Source organism: Medicago sativa, chromosome 3, assembly GCF_051527215.1.
Source record: "Medicago sativa cultivar Bolivia chromosome 3, Bolivia_mono, whole genome shotgun sequence".
Classification (NCBI taxonomy): Eukaryota; Viridiplantae; Streptophyta; class Magnoliopsida; order Fabales; family Fabaceae; genus Medicago; species Medicago sativa.
The window spans coordinates 61,505,045-61,531,396 of NC_140751.1; the positions used below are offsets into that span (position 1 = coordinate 61,505,045).

At 34.6% G+C, this 26,352-nt stretch overlaps 2 protein-coding genes across 2 annotated transcripts; both read left to right on the forward strand.

Moving 5' to 3' along the window:
• The first annotated feature begins 18,012 nt into the window (after positions 1–18,012).
• On the forward strand, positions 18,013–19,211 carry LOC146938891 (F-box/kelch-repeat protein At3g23880-like). The gene has a single exon (XM_085757880.1). It carries the CDS (start codon positions 18,068–18,070, stop codon positions 19,160–19,162), a length of 1,095 nt encoding a protein of 364 aa, XP_085614006.1. The 5' UTR covers positions 18,013–18,067; the 3' UTR covers positions 19,163–19,211.
• Positions 19,212–21,649: 2,438 nt separating this feature from the next.
• On the forward strand, positions 21,650–22,995 carry LOC146938892 (E3 ubiquitin-protein ligase RSL1-like). The gene is made up of 3 exons (XM_085757881.1): positions 21,650–22,297; positions 22,392–22,475; positions 22,785–22,995. The coding sequence occupies exons 1-2, from the start codon at positions 21,654–21,656 to the stop codon at positions 22,465–22,467; spliced, it is 720 nt and encodes a 239-aa protein (XP_085614007.1). The 5' UTR covers positions 21,650–21,653; the 3' UTR covers positions 22,468–22,475; positions 22,785–22,995.
• The last annotated feature ends 3,357 nt before the right edge of the window (positions 22,996–26,352 follow it).

Below are 26,352 nucleotides of genomic sequence, written 5' to 3' on the forward strand. Positions count from 1 at the left end.
AGAGTATGAATCTCATTACACATCACTCAAAAGTTACTTCTCTATCATGATTACATGCTTGATTTCGAAGATAAATTCCTCCCTTGTCTAACCAATATACATACTCGCAATTCCGCTTACATCTCTGTAGGAAAATCTTTGGACCTCACATGTTTTCCAATATCCATCATTCATACATCCTAATAAATTCATAAATGGCAGCTCTTGTCTTTCTCATCTTACTTAAGTAAAGTCACATACTTAAAACTTTTACCTTAGTCAACGTTGTCTATATGGACATCCATACTTACTTATCACATCGAGAACTCCTCGCTTGTCCCATAATGCTGCTAACGAAGGCTCTTACTATCACATTCCATGTTCCAAGATTACTGTTAGCAACTACACCAATTAGCTTTCGTTGCGCCACTCTGATTCCCACCAGTTGGCCTTAACCAATACTCTAATTCATTAAGACAACCGAACTTTACATATAAACACCATCTTCTTGAACTCTTGTCAAGACCTTTCATGTGGCATTCAATGCCATAAACTTGCACTTCACAATACCTTGCAAAATTGGATCTCACGGTAGACTTGTCGAATTACCATATCATTTTACTTGAGGATAGACCTTACATTCTCACTGGTTGAGTTTACCTTATGACATATACTTATCATACTTAACTTGTTTCCGAGTACATCTCAAATTCCCATAAGGGACTCATCATAAATTCATACATACTTTTCTTGATCATACTCCATTGTATTCTTGTATTCTCACGTACTATGTTTTGCGTAATCAAACTAATGCTTGCTCGTTAATTTCTTTCTTTAAGAAAACATCATAATTTAACAGGGGTCATTGGCGTTGACGATTTCTCTTTATATAAAAATGTAATAAATTTGGCCCCAGTAGTTGCTCTAAAGCCACGGAATAAGTTGACAACACAACTGTGTCATCCAACCTTAGTTCCGGCAAGTTTAGCCCACTCTACGTGAGTCGTAACAACCGTTACCTACAAAATTTCCATTTTAAAATCTATAAACATAAACTCCAATCACCCATATGTGTCTACCTTTCAAAAATCTTGTAAACTTTTGAATTCAACATCTTAACGGGCTTTAGCAATTCAATTAAACAAAACATAGATCCGGGGGTACTCATGACTTCATAAAACCTGAAAATCTTGTGACTTCGCATAATTCTCTACCACTTTACTTTCATCTCATGTCTTTGCATCCACTTAATCCATTCCATAAGTCGAAACCTTAAAACTCTTGACCCATGCATTTTCTTCCTTAGAAATCATAGGGTGTGATGTGCATTCGATACTTGATGTTATAGGGAGTGTTTGTTACATAAAAGATTGTGAAAACAACCCCCAATAGCTACTAAGGCCCTAGAGACGAAATGACAGTTTTTTTTTGAAAAACTGAAAATTTTCGCCCCAGTTTCGCTATTAGCGAAATCCTCTGGAGTAATTTCGCTATTAGCGAAATTTTCGCTATTGGCGTATTTTCTAAAAATTAGTTTTCCAGAAAATCATATTTTTTTTTCATAAAATCTTATTTCCTCAAGTATCCCAATGCATATCATTCCTTTTGATTGTTTTAAAAACAATTCTATAACCTTTGCATGACAAGCATTAACATTAATCGATTCAACTCACGGCACATTAGAAACTGATATCTTGTTATCGTAGCACTTAACATAAAATTCCACTTCGTCCGCTAAGAACGGCTTAACTTATTTCTCTGCCAACTCATTCATTATTAGAACCTTATTCTTACTGAACATATAAATCTTTATCTTCCGTTCTCATATCTCAATCCCTGAGAGCTTACTAACTCCATCAACACATATCGACTTATCCTTAACTTGTAGTCTTGTACTTACGTTCCAGAATATATATATATATATCCAACTTCTTCCCTTACGGATACATGAAGCATCACTAACATCATACTCGAATTGTCGGAACGTTCTTTCTTAACATACCTTACATTCCCGGAGGATTCACACTTGTGCTTGATTAGTTCACCAGCCACCTTTTGGCACGATCAAACTCTTACTAATACTTATCTGAGTTCTTACTTATGAGTTCACACTTTCCAGTGCATCTCCATCACATACTTCGTTCCTCCTGGGTCCTATTCAGCTCTCAGGCATCCATTCTAATCGTTGAATGCTAAATTGAGTTGATCAGGCTTAACTAACAACAACAATTAGAACTTTTACCCGGAACCCAATGGTCCCACTACCTTAGTTGTAATTTAATGACCCAAGGCACGGTCTGAATCAACCTGCTCTGATACCAATTGTAACACCCATACCAGACGTATCTAGAAAGTCTGGCACGTATGTTAATATTAGTACTGGATGCATTAAAATATACAACTTAAAATTTCTCCGAATGAATAATATTTACATCAAGTTACGTTCGTATAAAACTTAATACAATACATTCATCCATACATAAAAATACATCCTTAATGTCCATAACGTCCTGCAGCTTACGAACGAACCCTTGAAGTAATATCCATCCGGCTCCGAACATGCATAGATATCCTGCTTATCTGAAACAATAAGGATTGGGATGAGACATAATGTCTCAGTGAGTTCCACCTAATCCTAGGCTATAGGCAACCTCAAGGGAAACCTACGGTCACCACGTGTCTACATTACAACCTGCCGGTTGATTATACGTGTGTAGGGACTGGCATACTTAGACGGTAGTGCATACTAAGGCCGTCATAGTCTTATCTTACTTGTTATAGGTTCCACTTCCTATACATGTCATGGCGGTCAAGGGGTATCTAAAACCACATTGCCAAGTATACGATTTACGTATCAAGGCCTAAGCTTAACATATCATAACATGTTTCTAAACCGGACGATTAGGGGAAACCTAAGATCGTCATCGGTGTATCATTCTTATCTTGCTCTATTTCATGTCTTATACTTGTCATATAGCATCTAATGCTCTTGTCCTTAACATGGTCTTGCATGGATCATTCTACATGTCATAACATAAACATAGGAAACATAATCGTATTCATATCATGCATAAACGTATCTAAGTTCATTCATATTGGTTAGCGTTGAACAACAATTATTATCTTGATTCATTTTACGGATAGTCCTGGGTGGAGTAACCCCGAGATCAATCCCATACATGACCGATGTACGTACATCGGACTCCCTCGGTGTCGTGCGGGTCCCTTGCGGCTTAAACTGTTCCCCTTAGGTCGAGAACCTCCCGTATCCCCCTGGCGTGGATAACAAGAGACACGAGCACCTACGTCTTGATTACTCAGTGACATGCGGGTCCCTTACGGCTTGAATCGTTCTCATCATGAGAACCCCTTGTATCCCCCTGATGTGGATATCAAGAGACATGTCACTACACATATTAAGTCATGGTCTTGTCGTATACAAAAGTTAAACATGTACATACTTGATTGTTTACCTCGGAACCTTAATCGAACCGATTAGTGGTAAACTCTTACTTGTTCATAACATGGTGGAGAGAAATAACTTATCAATCCACAACTTACATACTAGCTAAGTCATTCTAGATCATGTGCGAAGAGATTATCATTGGCGTCTTATCATTCTAGGGATTCATACTAACTAGCTAGTTCTCGACGACTATGTCGAGGCTCTAGTTTCCCCTTGCTTAATTAATAACTTACTACCCCATTCATGAAACGAACACTTCTCTCATATGTCATGCTTTCCAATATAGATAAATACTTGATTTTCTTTCGATACAACGTTTAAAAACCTATGCCTTGGAGTCTTGTTTGAAGGGTTTATATGTATAAAAGCATACATGAATGAAAGCCGAACCAAAACACGACATCTAGGCAAGACGAGCAAAACAGGGCAGCAGCCATGCTTTACTCGCCACTGCGAGTTGGCTGGCTCGCCGTTGCGAGTAGCATTTACTCGCCATTGCGAGTTGGTTGCGAGCAACCCTACAGGACGGCCATTTTGCTTGCCATGGCGAGTAATAGCTCGTCGTGGCAAGTTATGACAGTCCAGCACCTGCACAAAACATGTTTTTGACCCAAAATCCTCAAAACAAAGTTTTCCAAGGCATATCATGACTCTATGGATCAAAATGAACTTGCAAAGTAGTCTTGGAACAAGTATTCACATGTATTGGGAGCATGACATAAAAAGGGGTTACTAAACATATACCTAAAACCCTAGAATTATCATATGTTTCATATTAATTAACAAGGCTTAACATAATCCCAAAAAGGGTGGGAAAACTAACTATGGAACTCACCTAGTGATTGCACTTGATTCCAAAGCTCACAAGCATCATCATCATCACATCCTCAATCTCCATTCCTTGGTACATTCTTCAACATAAGCTTCCATGCTCACACAACCAAAGCCCTATCTTCTTGATCCATAACCAAGCTCTAACTTCCATGATCACATCTCATAAGAAACAAGGTGAAGGGAGAGCATAATCCAAACCCTAACTCTTGGTTTTCTTCTTGAGAAGAGAAGTAGAGAAATCAACAAAGTACAAACTTCCCCCTTAACTTGAAAGATCATGAATAAACATGACCTAGAAGCTTGCCATGAAAGAGGAAGGTTTGGAAGACTTGATGGAGGTGAGAAGAAGAAGAATGGCGTGAGGGAAGAAGAGAGGAGGGAAAGTCTTAACAACTTTGGAGAGAGAAAGGGATAAGGGACAATGAGATATTTCTTGGCCATAACATATAAATATCCTTTTGTGTGCAATTACCAAATTGCCCTTGCCTCAAGCGTGTTAAATACGACTCTGATGCTTTTCACGTAAAAAGCTGACATCTCATAGAATATTTCCATCTCACTTATCTTCCATGAATTTAATTTCTCTGACACGATCAACGGGTAATATTCCGATACTGTTAGGCGGGATATTACACATTTTATCTTCCATCTATCTATTGTAGAATTTTAACTCATATTTGATACTTTAACATCTTTCTCATAAGTGTGTAAGTCTCCAAATCTGTAATTATGTGACATAGTCAAATAGGGTCAAATGAAGTCGCAACATGGTCAAAAAGATGAGTTGGTGGTAATTTAATGGAGGGAGGTTTATGTTCATTTCTTTCATGAGAAGAGATAAAAGAAATTGAAAAGGAAAGAAGATGAAAAATAAATTTGATATTGAGATAAATGATATGGGGGGAAAACAAAAGAATTGTATGTTTGTCAATGAGGTTATACGTAATGGAGTGATTTTGTGGTAATTTTATGGGTGTGGTGAAGAAGTTAGAGATTTTTAGGTAATTAATTTATTAAAAAAAAAAGTAACAACATTTTTTTAAATAAGCAAAAATCATGTCAACTCAACATTTTTCTATTGTAAAATCCAACCAAAGACCAAAAGTAGAGAAATTTGAAATAATAAAGATTGATTAAAAAAATAGTGCATGAAAGCGAATAACATCCAAAAACTTATATTTAATATAAAAATAAAGTAAATGACGTCCAAAAACCAAGAAAACATTTAATCTTAATGTCCAGAGTTCGAATGAAGACTACAATGAGTTGAAACATCACATTAAACTTAGAGCGACTATACAATTGAGATTTACACTACGTTATCACCAAAATTTTAACACATTAGCTATATTTGTCATCTCACATATATGTTTCTTAACATCTACTCTTGCATCTAATGTGAAACTTTAAGTCACAATTGACACATTAACACACATTTTTTATGTGTGAGACTCTCTTCTTTTGAGATCCGGTGACATATCCAAATAAGGTCAGACAAAGGTATACCGTTGTAAGAAAAGGTAAATTGATGATGGTTTAATGGAGGGAGATTTGTGTTCCCATATTTTATGAAAATAGAGAAAAAAATTAGTAAAAGAAAGAATATGAAAAAGAAATTTGAACATGAGAGAAATGGTAAGGGAAAAAAAGTAGTGTTTGTTTTGTCTGTGGAAATATTGAGAATAGAGTGAGTTAATGGTAATAAACATGTACTTTTGGTGAATAATTAGGGTTAATAGTGTTTTATCCCCCATGTAATATAAGCCACTTTTGGTTTTGCCCCCTGTAAAAAAAAAAGTTTTGGATTCCATCTTTGTAAAATTAAGATTCTTCAAAATGCCCCCTAGGCCATCTGACTCACCAGATTCCCTTATGTGGTGCTGATGTGGCACATGACTATGTATATTATTAACTTTTTCATTTTTTTGTCCTTCCATGTGTATAATTCATTGCCATGTAATTACGTATTTAAAAAAAAAAATAAACATAAAAAAAAGATTAAATAGGCAATTACCCCCCCTGAAATTGTAAGTTTCGTCAATTACCCCCCCTGAAATTAACAAAACTTCAATTACCCCCCTGAAATTGCACAACGTTAATCAATTTACCCCCTCCGTAAAAAAATTCTGTTAGTCATCATGACGTTTTGTAAATACCCCCATGAAGTTTTGCACTTATGTGCAAAAGCCCCCCGAACTTGAAAATTTTTATTTTTTTCTTATTCTTGACTCAAAAGATATTAAAGGCAAACAATTAACGATTAACTTTAATACTTTAAACTCTACAATATTACAAGCTATTATAAGGAAAAATTCACAAGCTATTATCCCAAGCAAAAACTCACAAGCAACAATTCTTTCATTTGTATTTGGTTCTTTCTTAAACAATATTATTAGTTCAGAATCAACATCAATTTCAGATTTGAACCACCTACATTGACCACAAACATCCGTGGCAAAACATCACAAACATTTGTATACATATACACCAACAAATTTGACAAAACATCCTAAGTTTGACAATGATTTATGATGAGTACTCACACAACCAATGACTAAAAGGAAGCTATTCACACATAAAATAGAAAAAAAGCTTTAGGTCAATAACGACATTGATTTCACCCATTATGTTACATGGTATCATAGCTTGTGCCTTTCCACACCACATCACCCCAAGTTTAACAATCCAATAATACTTTAAACTCTAAAATATTACAATTCAATTAAAGTTAACCGTTAATTGTTTGCCTTGAATATCTTTTGAGTCAATGATAAGGAAAAAAATATAAATTTTCAAGTTCGGGGGGCATATTGCACATAAGTGCAAAACTTCAGGGGAGGTATTTTCAAAACGTCATGTTGACTAACAGAAAAATTTGACGGAGGGGGTAAATTGATTAACGTTGTGCAATTTCAGGGGGGTAATTGAAGTTTTGTTAATTTCAGGGGGGTAATTGACGAAACTTACAATTTCAGGGAGTAATTGCCTATTTACTCAAAATAAATCAGATTCTTTTCTTCTCCTTTGTCTTTCTCCTCATCTTTTTCTCATTTTAGATGTTCTTCATCAACCTTCATCTTCTTCATCACCTTCAAACCCAAAAACTCCATGAATTCTATACTTTCTTTTCTAAAAAATCCAAAACATAGTTAGACATCTTCATCTCTTTCTCCTCTCATCTTCCCCATTATTGTTTCCTCTCCCATTCAATCTCTTCACTAAATCTTGTTATCCATTCCAATCTGTCACTAAATAAGAGAGCTTACTTAAATTGAAAATTTTCATAAATTAAACTGAGCATTTTCTTGAGACCAACAATAAACTTCAGACCAAATTGATAACTAAGAAAAAGTCTCTGTGAAGTTGGAAAAAATAATGATTGGAACAACTACAACTACAATACAAAGTTGGAAGCCAACAACAACAACATGAACAACAATAAATTCGGGAAAAATTTAATTCTGGAAACCAAATATGGAAGAACAACAACATCTATCCCCTTTTCCATCAAACAACAACAACAAATTACATCAGTAAATTATGCAAACCAATTCTGACCCATTTTTAAACTCAAAATCAAAGAAGCATAAATCAAATTTGACCCATTTTAAATCTCAATGTCAAAGAAGTATAAACTATGTTTGGTAGTTGTTGTTAAGCATTGAGAGGAAGAGAAGAGGAAAAGAAGATGAAGATAGGAGATAATGAAAAGAAGAGGAGGAATAGAATACTGATGAGAGAAAGGAATGATGGAGAGGTTTTTTTTTAATCTTTATTTTTTTTATACTAATTTTGTTTTAATGAATCTAATTATTATTTAAAAAAATGGGGAAAATGCCAAATGTATCAAAAAATGAAAAAAAAATTAATTATACAGTCACTGTGCCACGTAAGCAAAAACTGTTGACTCAAGGTTGCCACATCAGCGAATTTGATGAGTCATATGAGTCAGGGTCTATTTTTGAAGAATCTTGATTTTACAAGGATGGAATCCAAAACTTTTTTTTTACAGGAAAAAAACCAAAAGTGACATATATTACAGGGGGGTAAATTACTATTATCACCAAAAAAAAAAGACTCAATAAAAAAATTCCAGATCGATTCAAAATGTCTAATAAACATGTATTTTGTCAACCCAACAAATCTGCATTTTTTCATTGTCCAATCCCATCAAAGACCAAAAGTGAAAGTATTTGAAATATAGAGGTTGGATAAAAAAAAATTAAAGAAAATGAACTACTTTAAGAAATTTGTATTTAATAAAAAGTAAAAAAAATGACATTAAAAAAACAATAACTTGTTATATTGTTCAGAGTTATAAGAAAGCCTACAATGAGTTGAATAATCACATTTGAGTAATAGAATCTCAAAATGAGATTGACACCACATCTTTACCCAAAACCTACGACATCAAGTATATTAGTTATCTCACTTATATGTTAACATGACATATTAACGTCTCTCCCTTAAGCGTAAGACTCTATATGTTAACATGACACATTAACGTCTCTCCCTTAAGCGTAAGACTCTATTAATGTATATTAGTTATCTCACTTATATATTAATGTAAAATTTTAACTTAAACATGACATATTAACGTCTCTCTCTTAAGCATAAGATTCTTTGTGTATGTGATGTGGCAAGATAACGAAATATGGTCAGAAGCACAACATCGTAGAAAATGTGGTTTGGTGGCGGTTTTATGGAGGAGTGTTTTTGTTTGTTTCTTTCGTGCGAAAAGAAAAGTAAATTAGAAAAAGAAATTTGAACCTAAGAGAAATGTTGAGGGAAAAAACTAGGAAGTTTATGTTTTATCCGTGAGAGTATAGAAAATATAGTGAGTTGCTGGTAATTTAAGGCGTTGGAGATTATTGGAAAAATTATGCTACTGAAATATTAGACTCATTAAAAAAATACAACATTAGTTTAAATTGTATAATAAGCATTTATTTTGTTGACTCAGTATAACACATCTAAATTTTTCCATTGTCCCCACCAAAGACGAAAATTGGAGGAATTTATGGTAACAAATACTGAATAAAAAAAAATTGCATGAAAGTGAACAACATCCAAAAATTAAAATTTAAGGTGAAAAATTCAATCAAAACAATGAGTTGGTGGTAATTTAATGGAGGGAGGTTTATGTTCATTTCTTTCATTAGAAGAGATAAAAGAAATTGAAAAAGAAAGAACATGAAAAATAAATTTGATATTGAGATAAATGATATGGGGGAAAACAAAAGAATTGTATGTTTGTCGATGAGGTTATACGTAATGGAGTGATTTTGTGGTAATGTTATGGGTGTAGTGAAGAAATTAGAGATTTTTAGGTAATTAATTTATAAAAAAAAAGGAACAACATTTTTTAAATAAGCACAAATCATGTCAACTCAACATTTTTCTATTGTAAAATCCAACCAAAGACCAAAAAAGTAGAGAAATTTGAAGTAATAAAGATTGATTAAAAAAATAGTGCATGAAAGCGAATAACATCCAAAAATTAAAATTTAAGGTGAAAAATTCAGCAAATTACACCAAAAAACTAACAAAACAAATCACCATAATATTTGGTCTTTTGTGAAAGCCTACAATGAGTTGTATCATCATATTAGACTAAGGCCAATCATACAAGTGAAATTGAAATCGCATATTCACATTAAGTCTTAAGACATTAGCTATATGGGTCCCCTAACTTATATGTTGTTCAACATCTACTCTTGCATAAAATGTGAAATTTTTACTCACACTTGACAAATTAACATATCTCCATTAAGTGTCACAACCTTCATATACGTGATCCACCACCAAAAATTGTTCCTGACAATGTTGAACTGGGATATGATACCATCGTTGGACCTTCTAGGGGAGTCAACGTTGATGTGGATTGATACATTGGAGAAAGAACAATCACACAGGTGAGAAGGATACCACATATTCATTCAAAATTCTAAGACTCAAGTATGAGTTTTTTCCACTTATTTGTTGTCCGACATCCATTATTCTATCAAATGTTTGACTTTAACTAACATCTGATACAACATTAATATTCTCTCACGAAATTCTAACCCGTGCTTGGTACGGGTGTTCATACTAGTTCTGCTACAATTGTGGGAAGAAGCGACCATTTGGATATTGATCGTACATGACCAGAAGGTGACTGCCGGTGCTTTGAATGCGGTGGTTGCTACGGTGGTAAAATGTATAGGAATGCTTCTTGGAGCGGATGGGGGGTGTGTACCTGTAGACACTCCGACGCTCAAGTCAGTAGAGATCAGAGAGTGAGGGTTTAAGAGAAAGAAAGAGTTCTACCTTGGGGACTGCATTGAGTCCCCTATTTATAGAGGTGGGGGGCTGCAGAACTGTTGTCGTGGCACACCTAGCTCTGGCGGTTACAAAATCGTGGGAAGTGTAACCTCCAGAGAGTTTATTGCGGGAACGTGCAGAATGTGCAAAGAGACGTTGGGGTTCATTTGAACCGATCTCGTTTGCTTCGTGCACCCCCCTCGTGGAGAAGGGGTGTGTCATAAGTAACGATGCCAAACGTGGAGTTTGGGCTTTGGATTGTATTGGGCCTAAGTAGTGGGCCAAAGATCCTTTTGCCCGGCCCAAAACAGTAGCCCCCCTAGTCGTTACTCTTGGTGAAGAGTGATGACTTAAGTGCGGGCGTTCGACTATTCATGACAGACCACCGGAGGATGTTTTTCGAGCATCTTTCCCTTGAGGAGAGTCTTGCTCACCAGACTTTGCGGGCATTTCGGACCCAGGAAGTAGCTTATGGGGACGGTCAGGAGTGTTAAGAGGATTGGACGGGTGGACTCGCCTATCTCTCAGCTCTATTCGCCTCATATCTGAGCGAGTTCGCCATAGTGATGAGTCATGTTTGCCATCCTGATGTTTGGCAAGTAAGATCAGACTGAAAGGTTCCCTCGCCAGAGAGTTTGGTCGAATGTCATTCCGTAATTAATGCCCATGTCTCAAGGGAAAAACTGAAGAGACATGACCTTTGGTTTTCGTATGACACGTCTAAAGGCTATTGTGGTACTTGAGTACCTATAGTTTGTAGAGTGTTCTCGGTTTGTGTTTCCGAGGTGTCATCGTAACCGTTGATTCAATCCTGACGTTCCAGGAACCGCTGCGAAAGATCAGGGCCCTTAGATGAATTGTAACACCCATACTAAACGTATCTAGAAAGTTTAGCACGTGCGTTATTTTTAGTATTGGATACATTAAAATTACGAAATAAAAACTTCGAATGAATATTATACATCAATACACGTTCGTATAAAACAATACAACACCTTTTGTCTAAAATAATAACAAATGCATCCTTGAAATCCATATCCATTCCTTAGCGTGTACGAACGAGCACTTGAAGAGATATCCATCCGGCAACTAACTTGACGTCCGACCTGTTTATCTGAAACAAATAAGGATTGGGATGAGACATAATGTCTCAGTGAGTTCCACCTAATCCTAGGCTATAGGCAACCTCAAGGGAAACCTACGGTCACCACGTGTCTACTTTACAACCTGGCGGTTGATTATACGTGTGTGGGGACTTGCATGCTTAGACGGTTGTGCATACTAGGACCGTCTTAACTTCATCTTACTTGTTATAGGCTTACTATAATCTTATGTGTCATGGCGGTCAAGGGAACCTAAGACCACTATGCCAAGATGCGGTAACCGCATCGAGGTCTTCATGTAACATATTCATGACACCATCCTAAGCCGGACGATTGGGGAAACCTAAGAACGTCATCGGCATCACATTCTTTATTTGTTCTAGTCATAACTTGCACTTAACATATCATTCATAAGTTCATTCATGATCATAATCATATAATACATAATCGCGTCTAAGTTCATTATTCATTATGTTAGCGTTGAACAAACATTATTATCTTGGTTCATTTTACGGAGAGCCCCGGGTGGAGTAACCCCGAGTACAATCCCATACATGACCGATGTACGTACATCGGACTCCCTCGGTGTCGTGCGGGTCCCTTGCGGCTTAAACCGTTCCCCTTAGGTCGAGAACCTCCCGTATCCCCCTGGCGTGGATATCAAGAGACACGAGCACCTACGTCTTGTTAATTTCAGTGACATGCGGGTCCCTTACGGCTTGAATCGTTCCCCTTAGATCGAGAACCTCTTGTATCCCCCTGATGTGGATAGCAAGAGACATGTCACCTACTTATTAGTCATGGTCTTGACGTATACATAAGTTAAACATGTACATACTTGATTGTTTACCTCGGAACCTTATTTCGAACCGATTAGTGGCAAACTCTTACTTGTTCATATACATACCTAATCATGGTGGAGAGATAAACTATCCTATCCACATCTTAACATACTTGTTCTATCATTCTTAATCATGTGCGAATATAATATACTTCGCGTCTTAACATCCTAAGATTTCTTGCTAAACTTGCTAGTTCTCGACTACTATGTCGAGGCTCTACATTCATGCCCTTCTTAAATCATTGCTACCCAAATCAAACATCATACTCTCGCTTACCATGCTTTACCATACTTGCCAAATACTTGTTTCATTTATAAGGAAGTCTCCTTTTAAAACTTTAACAATTAGGATCTTGGTTTGAGGGGTTTATTTCTCTTAAAAAGACTGCACAAGAAAAACCGCTCGCGAAACGCCGAAATGACCTGAGACGAACAAAACAATGGGTTTCCCCACTGTGTTGCTCGCCTAGGCGAGTAGAATCACTGGGGAGGCGAGCTCTTACTCGCCATGGCGAGTTGGGGGCGAGCAGGACCCCCTGTTCGACCTTCTAGCTCGCCTTGCGAGCAGTTTACTCGCCGTGGCGAGCTGTGACAGTCCAGCAACTTCAAAATTGATATTTTTGACTTAAAAACCTCAAACCAAGCATCTCCAAGTGCTATATGACCCTTAGGATCATTGGAAACCTATAGAAACAGTCATGGAACAAGTACATACAAGTATAGCAAGCATGGCAAGAAAAGGGGCAACTAACTTACACTTTAAACCCTAGAATTCATATAGTTTCCTTACATAATTAAAACACATAAACCAAGGGTGGTAAGCTATCTAAGGAACTCACCTAATATGTTTATATTTGATCCCCAAGTTTACAAGCATCAATCACCACTTCCCATCTTCCAAAACCCTAGCTTGATCCTTTTGCTCCATTTGTTCAACCCACTTCAATCTTGTTGTTTTCTTGCAATACAAAGCATCATGCTCATTGCTTAATCATGAAGAAACCATACTTGAATCAACAATGAAACCATAGCATAAACATACCTTAGCCTCATGAAATTCTTTGTTTAAGGAAGAGTGATAAAATCATCTCAAACCAAGCTTCATATTGCTTCCTTAATCTTGCTTAGTCCATAACATGTACAAAACTCAACCTCCAACATAACCTTCACTCAAGTCCAACCAAAACCTAATTTCTTGAATCCATTTTTTTGAGAGGAGAGAAAGTGAAATCAAACAAAAGCCAAGCTTCCTTGAGTTTAAGAGATCAAGAGGGAACAAAGTTTAAAAGCTTATCATGAAAGGAAGAAGTTTTGGAAAAGATTGGTGGAGAGAAGACAAGAAGAGGGCGTGGGAATAGAGAGAAGGGAGAGCAAGTTCCAACTTCAAAAACTTAGAGAGAGAAAGTGAAAAGATTGTGAAGATATTTTGGCCCCAAATCAAATAAATATCCTTCTCAAGTGAAATTACCAAAATACCCTTGTCTTAAGCGTGTCCAATCCGACTCTGATACTTTATCCGTATTTTACTGACATAGCGTAATATATATTATCCATACTTACTTTCCTTGAATTTAATCCTCGGGCACGATTGAATGATAATATTCTGATACTGACAGGCGGGATATTACATGAATGGTTTGATCAAATCAGGATCGTAGGAATGCTGCAGGAAAGCAGAGTTGTACGTGAAGGACTGTATCGGATATGAGGTCGCGTCTTTTGAGTGGTTTACGAAACGAGTATAAATAGCTCAAATGTTGTTTGGAACATCACTTCGTTTCATTTTCTCAGAGACTTAGAAGTTTTTTCTCCAGAGTTTCTCAAAGGCGAAATCTTTCCGGTATTTCACCTTTCTACTTCTAAGTCTGATCCTTTCATCGTAACAGGTAACATTCTGATGACTTCATTTCTTTGTTTTTGCATTTGTGTCTTCTTTAGTTTCTGCTCTTTTTAGAAACCATAGGAATGCATGCCCTTAGGGCAGAGGTGTTTCTGACTTGGTGGTTTCCGTCGTTGGTTACAGCGGTTGCCACCATGCATCAAAAGACTTTGAGTATATGTTGTCTGTTTTCCATTAGTGTTTAGAAGAACATTGGCGACAGGCTTAGAGTCTAGGGTTAGGGTTAGTCATAGCGCAGGCGTTTTCACTGTTTATAGTGCCCTCAAGCCTTCTAGAATTTTCTTTTCTTTGTGATCAAACCTGTTAGTTTCGGAGGAGATAATAGTGACTTTCTCCATGTTTTCCTCCTTTCAGGTCTGATCAAGGTGGGAAACCTAGGAGAGAATAAAGGAGCAATGTCCGCGGAATCTTGGGTAGGAGAGGAAGTCTTAGGAACAGCATCCCATTTTGAGGTAGACGGTGTCGGAATACTCCCACGCTGTCCGATTGGGAGGAGAGAAGATTGGGAGATTCTTCTCCCTAAAGTTGCAGACCGAGTATGTTCGCGCTTTCTGAGGGACCGTTTCCCCATGTACGAGGCAACCTTCAAGGAAATGGGCTTCAAGCTTCCCTTTTCCTTTTTCCAAGTCAGTGTTTTCGGGTGGTTGGAAGTGTGTCCCTCCCAATTGAAACCAGACTGCTTCGCCTATTTGACGGTGTTTGAACTAGTGTGCCATTTTCTTCGACTTCCTGCTTCCAAAGATCTTTTCTTTGCCATCTTCACCATCCAGCGAAGTTTGGATAAAGACGACGACTGTAATTGGGTGTCTTTCCGCCAACGTACGACCCTTTTCGAGGCCTTTAGTCGTGGTGTTACCAGGTTTCACGAGAGATTCTTCTTGGTGAGGCCTTGGACGGAAGTGGCGCTCCAAAGCGTCCTGAGAGTGGTTGAATGCGGTGGTTGCTACGGTGGTAGAATGTATAGGAATGCTTCTTGGAGCGGATGGGGGGTGTGTACCTGCAGACACTCCGACGCTCAAGTCAGTAGATATCAGTGAGTGAGGGTTTAAGAGGAAGAAAGAGTTCTACCTTGGGGACTGCATTGAGTCCCCTATTTATAGAGGTGGAGGGCTGCAGAGCCGTTGTGGTGGCACACCTGGCTCTGAAAGTTACGAAATCGTGGGAAGTGTAACCGCCAGAGTGTTTATTGCGGGAACGTGCAGAATGTGCAAAGAGACGTTGAGGTTCATTTGAACCGGTCTCGTTTTCTTCGTGCACCCCCCTCGTAGAGAAGGGGTGTGTCGCAAGTAACGATGCCAAACGTGGAGTTTGGGCTTTGGATTGCATTGGGCCTAAGTAGTGGGCCAAAGATCCTTTTGGCCGATCCAGAACAGATATGTACATAAATGCAAGAGCAATTGTTTCTGAGGTATCTTATATGTATAAATAAATTCTGTTTAATAAAAGAAATGACTAGAAATAAAATATTTTGAATATTATAATGATCAATTTTGTTGTTTCCATTCATATACACACCACACCAAACTCTATTTCAACTCCTTGTTGTCATTAATTTTTTTTTTTGACATATAGAATGTTTGTTTCTCTGAATGCTTGTTTAATAAGAAATAACAAGTTTGGAATGCTTGTTTATCTGAATCATTATTTTACACGATTCCCATAATTTAGTCGTGTGGTAAGTAAAGTCTGATAAATACGCTCCTTTCAAAGGTTCCTGACTCTCGTACCAATTTGGTAGACTAGTTTAACCTTTTTAAAAGAAGATTGAACATACATTTACTGGCAAAATGTTAACTCCTTCAACTTCGTTGTCTATGAAAAAAAATATTTAATAATAAAATATATTTCTATTTATTCATTTTAAATTATAAATCATAAAATATAAATATAAATTATTATTTAAAATAATTATGAATTATAAACCAACAACGAAACAATATTTTCTTTTAGAGAACAACAAAACATTTTGTTGACAGGAAAGTAACCATATATTTGAACTTAACATTAAACCTTTATAAAAAAATGTCAAACATCCTTTAAAAAAAAACATAAACGTAACATGAAGTCTATTTGATTTTAAATAATAATAAAGTATTAAGAGTAGTAATTAATTTTAGATAAAATAATAAAGATAAAATTGGAAGAAAAAATACAAGTCATAAGCTCAAATGCTAATTAACTTTTTCTTTGAGGAAAAATGCTAATTAACTTATAAGCTAGTAAAATAAATGTCTATTTTTTTTTTTTTGGTTACAAAGGAAAAAAAATAAATGTCTATTATCAAAGAGATTTTTTGCTGTTACATACACCTTATCGAACCTAATTTATATGGAATGAGTTCTTTTTTTTTTTGAAGGATATAAGGAATGAGCTTTGGTAAGTTGGAATTTGTTATAAGAAAATTGCTGTTGACACATTGCATAAGGCTGTGGCACACATGTAAAATACGTTTTTGCCCCCTTGGTAGTTAACTGCCGAATATGAAACCGGCTGCAGTTAACTACCGAGGAAAACTTCGGCAGTTAACTACCGAGGAAAATTGAAAACTTCGGCAGTTAACTGCCGAGGAATCCTCAAACCCTTTTTTTTTTACAAAAACCATTAATTTTTTTATTCTTTAAACCTAAATTTTCCTTAATTAAATTTAATTCTTTAATCCTTTTAAGAAATTAAACACAATTTTTTTATGATTTCATTCATGTGATTTTGTTGCCATAAATGAAGAAATATGAGAGATGAATAATATTCAGTAGTTAATGGACCTAAAATGATAATTCAATAAAAAAAAAATGCAACAACAAAAAACGTTACAAATGATAGAATAATTATATTTGTAATTATTAGTAATTAATTATAATATTTAAGATATTTTTTTGTTTTTTTTTTGACAAGAAGATATTTTTTTGTTGTTCACAAATTATAATATTTCAGATACTATTCATCTCTCTTTCAAATAATTATATTTGTAATTATTCTATCAATAATACCTTTTTTTGTACAAATAAAACCACTTTTCTATTCTTCAAAAAAAAAACATTTTTTTAATTAATAAACGTGATTGAATATGTAGTAATTCTATGATCTCATATTTTTTTATTTATGGCAACAAAATCATATGAATGAAATCAACAACTTTATAAAAAGAATCGTGTATTTAATGGCAACAAAATTCATATTTCTTCATTTATGGCAACAAAATCACATGAATGAAATCATGAAAAGAATTATGTTTAATTCCTTAAAAGGATTAAAGAATGAAATTTAATTAAGGAAAATTTAAGTTTAAAGAATAAAAAGAATTAATGGTTTTTGTAAAAAAAAAAAAAAAAAAGGGTTTGAGGATTCCTCGGCAGTTAACTGCCGAAGTTTTCAATTTTTCTCGGTAGTTAACTGCCGAAGTTTTCCTCGGTAGTTAACTGCAGCCGGTTTCATAATTCGACAGTTAACTGCCAAGGGGGCAAAAACGTATTTTACATGTGTGCCACAGCCTTATTCAACGTGTCAACAGCAATTTTCTTGTTATAAATAAAGTTTTGTGGTAAACAAAGTTTTTGCATAAAAACCCTTTCATTCCACGATCTTTATTTTTGCGATCAACAAACATTAGGTTTTTGCGATCTTTATTTTTCCTACAGAACGGAATGGCGTCAGGCACAGAGGAAACAACTACCAAAACCCTACCAATTCTTCCCTTTGATCTCCTAATTGAGATTCTGTGTAGGCTTCCCGTCAAGTTACTCCTTCAACTTCGCTGTCTCTGCAAGTCCTTCAATTCCTTAATCATTGATCCCAAATTCGCAAAGAAACACCTTCGTTTGTCAACCACCCATCACCTCACCGTAAGTACTACCAACAACTTAGGTCAGTTACTTCTCCTTGACTTCCCAAAGCCCTCTGATTTTTCAACCTCTACTGTCACTTACCCTGATTGTCTCAAAAATGGACATTGTCCTTTTCGTGTGCGTTCCTGCGACGGCATCCTTTGTTTGACCATGTATGATAATGGTCCGGCTGTTTTGTGGAACCCTTCCATTAGAACATTCAAGATATTGCCTCCTTTGGATAATAAACGTTTCTCCGAATATAGCATTGGGTATGATCATTGTATTAATAATTACAAGATTGTTGCTTGTTCTCAAGATATTGGCAAAACTGAAGTTAGTGTTCATACTCTGGGCACAGATTCTTGGAAAAGGATTCAAGACTTTCCATATTCTGCCCCGTTTGGTGGGTTAGGAATATTTGTAAGTGGCACTATTAATTGGTTGGCAAAAGACGATGTGAGTTCTTTACATGTCATTATTTCTCTTGATTTGGAGAAGGAGTCTTATCAAAAGCTTCCGCTGCCTGATTCGGAGAAGTATCCTTCGACGACTTTGGGGGTTTTAAGGGATTGTTTGTGCATCTCTAGAAATAGTACTTTTGTGTTTTTAGATGTTTGGATTATGAAAGAATATGGAAATAAAGACTCTTGGACTAATTTGTACCGTGTTCTACACATGAAAGATCAGGTTTTGTGTCGCTATCCAAAGGCTCTATATATTTTTGAGGATGAACAACAGCTGTTGATGGGCTGTTTTGAGCCGCAAGGTTTCGGAAGTTACAAATTGAAGTTGGTTGCTTACGATTCCAAAAACAGTACTTTGGAGATTTCTGAGATTCAAAACATCAGTAGTCATAGGATGGAGCTACACCCACAAGTCTACATTGAAAGTCTGATATCACCTTGTTCTTAATGTTAGGATGTAGAATGTAGATGCTATTATATGACACTTGAACATGAGATTCAACTGCAACATGTATATTGCTAATTTTTGTTTATGCTATTTATTTTATGTCTGGTCTGGTATCTAGTGGCTTGTTGGATCATTGTTGATTAATGGTTGATGGAAGGGTGAAAAGTTGTTAATTTCAATTTTATGTTAGTTACAATTTTTGGATTCTTGTCGTGCAATACATTTTAAGTAGTTCACAATCATATATTTTATTAGATTGTTTATCATTAGATTTTCTACAATTTGAGATACGGTTTAGATGTTATAATGTCTGCTTAGCACATATGTGGACTTTTTCCACTTCTGGAATGGTGCGTTTTGCGGTGCTAGAGTGGTACATAAGATGCATGTCTTGTTTCTCTCCATTGCGGAGTTTTATTTTCCTTCTTCTACGTTATGGTTTCATTTGATTGTGGTTACGACATGTGGGATATGTAACTAACAAGGTAAATGATGGATCTCAGAAATCTCTCTTAATTGATGATATAAAGAGCCTCTTGTTGTCATTCAAAGAATGCACAACTAAAGAAAGAAAATTGATCTATAAGATCCTCTTGATTTGATTGTGTTTTTACTATCAAGTAATCTAGTAAGTGTCAATGTTCTTCTCTTTGCTTTATATTACTCACTTTGGTGATTTTTTTATGGCAGCCAATATAATAAGGGTCTAAGCCTTGTTGTTAGTTAATCTATTTGGGGAAGCCTTGTTATTAGTTAATCTTAACCTTACATCGTTATGGAGCTTAGAAGCATTCAACATGCATGTTCCAACATTTTGTTAACTGAGTGAGTAACTGACAATATCACATTTTTATGGGGAGAAATAAAACATGTTAAGTAATGAATGATCATACAAATTAATCTCATGTTATAGCTTGAATTGAATGTTTTTGTTTTTTTATATGGAAACACACTATTGACAAGTAGCAGAATAATTGCATATATGTTTTTAATGTTAATATTTTTGTGATACATTAAATAGTATTTTTGTGATACATTAAGTTTCAAAAAATAGCTAGATAATTGTTATGACATGTTAAATGCAATGCAACCACTCAGAGTTATGGTCACACTCACAAACATGTAATTTGCTTGGTTCGTTTGTTTAAGTTTTGGTCAATAAAGACAAAGACAGGTTTCTACTTCTCTGTCTTCTTCTTCTTTTGGGTTCAAAATAGCTCACATTACTTTTTAGTTTTAGTATCCTTATATGGATATATGTATGATGGTCCCCATTAGGTTCTCTTTTCAATTTTGTGTTAAGAAAGTGTGAGTTACTTCCCTTAGGCAAAAAGGAATAAAGCCTGCCTGTTTCTACAAATAGCATAGTAAAAGGCTTAAAGATTAATTGCTTTAAATTTGGTATTTATTTCTGGTAACCCTGGTTCTATTAAACAAGCCAAGTCCCCTAAACTATGCTTAGTATTCTTGTTGAAAAATTGTGTGTATAATGTTGCCATGAATCATTATTAAAAAAATGTATGAGATGCTATGACGCACGAACACTCTAGGTATCCGACATCGACACGACACCGTCACATATAACTACATTAAATTATGTGATTTTTTTCAAATTATCAGCGGGGTTAGCATGTCAGTGTTCATGTCGTGTCTGGTGTCTGTATCCGTATCCGTGCTTCATAGATGAGATGTTTATTTATTGTAAAAATGTATGAAACACAGTATGTTGGTAGGCAGAAGCTGTATCCTATAATATATCCTTTAAACGTTTACTAATACTACTATGGCTTCTAAACAAACAAGGTCATGTATGTATGATGTATATATCTCTCTGACACTCACTGCAGTTTATCCATTTTTATGTATGATGTATGATGGTGCATATCTCTCTGCCATTCCCTACAGTTTATCCATTTTTATGCATGATGTATATATCTCTCTGCCACTCACATGTTATTATTTATTATTACTACTCATAGAACTCACACAAATTAATTAGATTAACATGCCATAACAATTAACAAGCTAATTGTTGATTTTTGATATTTTTTATTTTTTATTTAAACTTGTTTCTCTTTATAAAGACATACTAGGTCTAAGCTCTAACACTATGAAACCTCTATCCAATTTATGATACTTTACTATCCTACATCTATCCATTTTTGTTTTAAAATTAATTATAATATATATATATATGAAATAGAAACCTTCTCCGCTAAGCATTATGACATGAGCTTTGTTTCCTCTCCTGCAATAAACTTCACTCTCCATTTCCTCTAACTTGTCACTTCATCTTCTTGCATCAGATCTATCATCGGAGACTTCCGATCTCCACCGCGAGCTCGCTACCGGTTGGATCCTTTTTCCCCTCACTCTCTTTTTCTTTACTTCCTTTGTCCAGATAGTAATAATAATACCAACTTGTTCTTTTTTAATTGGTGGTTTTTGTGAAATCTTCCAGGAACTAGTCTAGAACCAAGTGGATAGAATCATGAAGCTCTCATTCTTTCGGAAAAAAGATTCGTCAAAACAACTTTTCTCCCATACTCGTGCAGCAAACAAAACTTGTGGTATATGCCTTGAATTAAAAACAGATTATGAAATATTCAGCATAAGGTCAACCATCCTCAAAAGAAGAAAATGCAAGCACTTCTTTTGTGTTGACTGCATATGCAAGTATGTAGAAGTTCAAATTAATGATAATCAGTATAAGGTGATGTGTCCAAGTCCAAATTGTTTTTTGAAATTTAAGCCGAAACATTTTCAACACATTTTGCCTAAACTACTTATTGATAAATGGGAGAATTTAATTTCTGTGTTTTCTATTCCCTCGGCGCCGACAACTTACTGCCCTTATGAGAATTGTTCTGTTTTGTTGGGGAAAGATAATGACATGGGAGGAGATTTTGTTGGCAGTTCTAAGTGTCCTTCTTGTCACAGACACTTTTGTTCGAAGTGCAAAGTTCCATGGCATGAAGGAATGAATTGTCAGAAATTCCAAGAATTGAAAAGGAATGAAAAAAATGATTTGGATAACAAATTTTTGGTGTTTGCTAACAGACAACAGCTGCAAAGATGTCCACATTGCTCTATGTATATCAGCAGAATTGATGGATGTAATTACATGAAATGCAGGTTTATTAAGTATCCTATTTCTCTCGCTAATCCTTCATCATTGTCACATACATATGTTTAAATTTATTATAATAATTGTAATATCTCATGCTAGGTGTGGATGCAAATTCTGCTACAGTTGTGGGAAGAAGCGACCATTTGGATATGTACATGAATGCAAGAGCAGATAGTTTCAGAGGTAAATCATCTTATATGTATAAATAAATTATGTTTAATAAGAAATGACTAGAAATAAAATGTTTTGAATATTATGATGATCAATTTTGTTGTTTCCATTCATATACACACCATACCAAACTCTATTTCAACTCCTTGTTGTCATCAAAATTCTTTAGACATATGAAATGCTTGTTTCTCTGAATCGTTTTTTTTACATGATTCTCATAGTTCAATTGGGAGGTAAGTTCTCACAGTTCAGTTGGGAGGTAAGTAAAGTCTGGTCAACGATTGACATGATGAATATTAATTATTTTTCACGGTGCTGCAGGATAAAATATGTTTGTACCACCTATTTGTCAGCAATTTCCGTCAAGGTGAACATTTGATTGGTTCCTGCTGATTAGCTTTCTTGGCAGTTTAATTTGAATGAAGTTAGTTAAATATTATAATTATGTGAATAAATTAGTTGCCATTAGTACAATTGTTATGTGAGACTTCCGAACTCTTTGGAATGAGATGCTGAGCCAAAATTGTTGATACATGTGTGTGGTCTTTGACAAAATATGTTCAAACATATTATTGATGCTAAGATATATGTGTTTATATTTTCTGGGGATCGATCTTTATTTGATAAGATGAATGCTACTGTTGAGATCTTGGTCTTGGAACCATCATTTCAATTGTTTCTGTAATGAAATCTTTTATAACGTTCTTTGTGATTTTTGAACGGATAAAAGACATAACTTTGTTGTCAGATATGTCCTTGATGTGCCTTTCATATTTCATTCAAATTGTTAAAATATCAAATGGTTTTTCTACCTTATATATGTTACAATATTCATATCTCCAGAAATCTCACATGAATAGTATACTGATATTATTTGTTTTAAGTTTGTTTGCACTGTTCTGTGAGATTTTTGGATGAGTAAAGAACATGATTTTTATGGATCAAATGATGAATTTATTATATGCTATTTAAGTTGGTTGAGGTTTGATAGACATAACATTGCAACATTTTGATTATACAATGTAGAATGTTTTTAATCTGCACCGAAGTTTTCAGAAAGTTTTTCTGATATGCCTAGGATATTATGTTTTTCTACTATATTCGGGCATCTTGCTCTCATATGAAGAATTTCATGAATTCAGATTGAATTTACCTTCAAAAGTTGGTCCTCATTTGATTTTGTAATGGAAATCTTGCAATGTTAAAATTGTTTGTTTATATATAGAATCAGCAAGAACAATTGATTCAAACTAGCTAAGGACATGAAAAGATACATGACAGGTCAACAGAAAGTGAAAACATGACAATGTTCCACTTCCACCAAATTAATAAGAGTTGTGTTATTTGAACATCCATATATGTGACAACTTTTGTGACAACCAAAATTTTACAGAGGAAATGAAATATTGGCACAAAAACCAAAGCAATAGAGAGATAAAGTAAAAAGATAATGTGAGTATGAGAGAGAAAGTTGTCACAAAAGTTGTCAAAAATGGTTGTTCAAGGTGTTTGGTTGGGGTTTGAATTGGCCAATGGCCATGCAATTTTTAGAAACATAACTTCAATCCTTACAAACTCAGCCTCAAATGACAGAAAAAAATTCGAATATTTTTAAAAACAGTTATAAAATGGTTATTAGTGAAATGACTTGATGAAATTGGATTCCATAGAGATGCAAAATACTATGTATTTAAGGGCAAAAGTGCCCTCGTTGTTCTTTAACTTAATTTAAAATAACGATTTCGTTATCTTTTTGCACATCATTTTTATCATTTTAGTTCGTTTGTTTAAGAATTTTAAAGCATCAAATCTAAAATTCATACGAAAACATGAGTAAAGGACTATAGATTTGAATAATAGTAGTTCATATTGAAATAAAATCATAGATTTGAATCTTAAAAATTCATATGCGAATGGACCAAAAGGACAAAAATGACGTGAAAAAAATTTAACAGATGGAATCGTTATCTAAAATTAAGTTAGAGGACAACGAAAGTAATTTTGTCATCCAACTCATTTATTGAAAACACAAATTTTATGTTTACATGTGCCAACTCCTTTTCACACATTTGTAATCTATTTGGGCTTCCTATCATTTTCTTAATTTTATTTTAAACACAAATGTGCACCATTTTCTTAGTGAGCAACAGCTAAGGTTTAACCATCACTATTGTCTTGTATAATTCCCTCGAAAAAAACTATTGTCTTGTATAAATTTTCAAATTTCATAAAACTTTCAATCATGATATGTATGAGCTACAATTTTCTAATTTCATACACATTCTTTCCTAATACGACATTGTTGCATTGGTTCTTTGTTAGACCGCACCATCATCATCAGATACATGCTTTTGTTACGTAGTGATATCAATTATGCAGACATGCTACAAGAGCCTAATGAGCCAAAGCAAACATATCAAACTATTTTTGTACATTTAATCTTCAGTCATTATCATAAATGATTTTGGATTTTCTTTAGCTCATTACCTAAAAAAAAATTAGTTGAGGATGAGGACATAAACCCACTTGGACAAATGCTTATAGAGGTAAGAATGTGTATGGTTTAGTTGGGTAATATTCATTTAGTTCGTATTCATATTTACCGAAATTGATTCTTCTAGTAAGAATTGTGATGTTATTTATGCCACCATATTGCTTAATAATTTTGGAACTAAATTGAGCTTATAGTGTTTTTTTTTAACAGCATATTTGGAAAAAAGAGTATTATCATCCCATTTCAGGTCATCCCATTTTAGGTCCTAGAAACATGGTTCGTTTACAGATTAAGATGCACTTAGCAAAATAATTTCAATCAGAGTTAATTTACTTTTAGAAATATTTTTATAACTTCTTTAGTTTAAAAACAAAATAATAAGTCATCCACCCACCTCTCTTCCAAAATCCTCCTTCCAATTTACGAAACTTTTATTTTTTTGACAAGCCAAATTAAGAAACTTGTTTGGGACTTTTTTTTTTTTGAAGGATTGTTTGGGACTTATAGCTAGAGAAAATTTTTGTGATTGTGCTCTCTAATCCTGATTGGAATAAAAGTGCTTAATCTCATCCTCCCTCCATCCCAAATTGTAAAAAAAAAAAAAAAATTTCACACTTGTTAAGAAATCTAAAATATTGTAGTTTGTAGTATAGTTTCTTGTGTTATCCTTGGAATAAGTTTCACAGAAAGATGTAAAAACAATTTTTATTGGTTATTAGTTATAGAAAAAATGAAAGAGATAGCATAATAAATGCAAATTGCATTTAATTTCTCCGGAAAAGATGATTTTTTTTAAAAACATAATTAAATACGATAAAAGTTAGTTTTTTTTGCTTATAATTTAAAACAAAGAAAATGAGTTTTTTTGCTTATAATTTGGGACGGAGGAAGTACATATAAAGAGATTTAGTTAAATCTAATTAATATTCTTGGTCTATAACAAATTGATTTAAATGCAGTTTTTATCCTTTTATTTTGTTCAAACTGTAATTTTGATCCCTTTATTTCCAATTGTGCAATTTTAATTGTTCATTTCAGAAATTTTGATCAATATGTAATTTTGACTATCCAACTTGATGATGTGGTAATAAATTAAGTGACTTGATTTTAAAGACATGGTTTGCATTTATAAAATGAAGAACTTATCTTATGTGACTCACAAATTTCCTCATGAAGATTAGTCACCATTAACGGTTGAAATTTCCGATCAATAACATGATAATTAAAAAAATAAAAATAAAATAGGAGGACCAAGGATACTCACAAAGTAAAAGTAAGTATCATTCTCAGAGTATAGTAAACCCAACGAGAGTTACTATTTCTCACGAAAGAAATCATCGTGAACCCATCACGAATACCTCTAAATAGCTAAAGATGGAGGGAAGGTGTTAATCA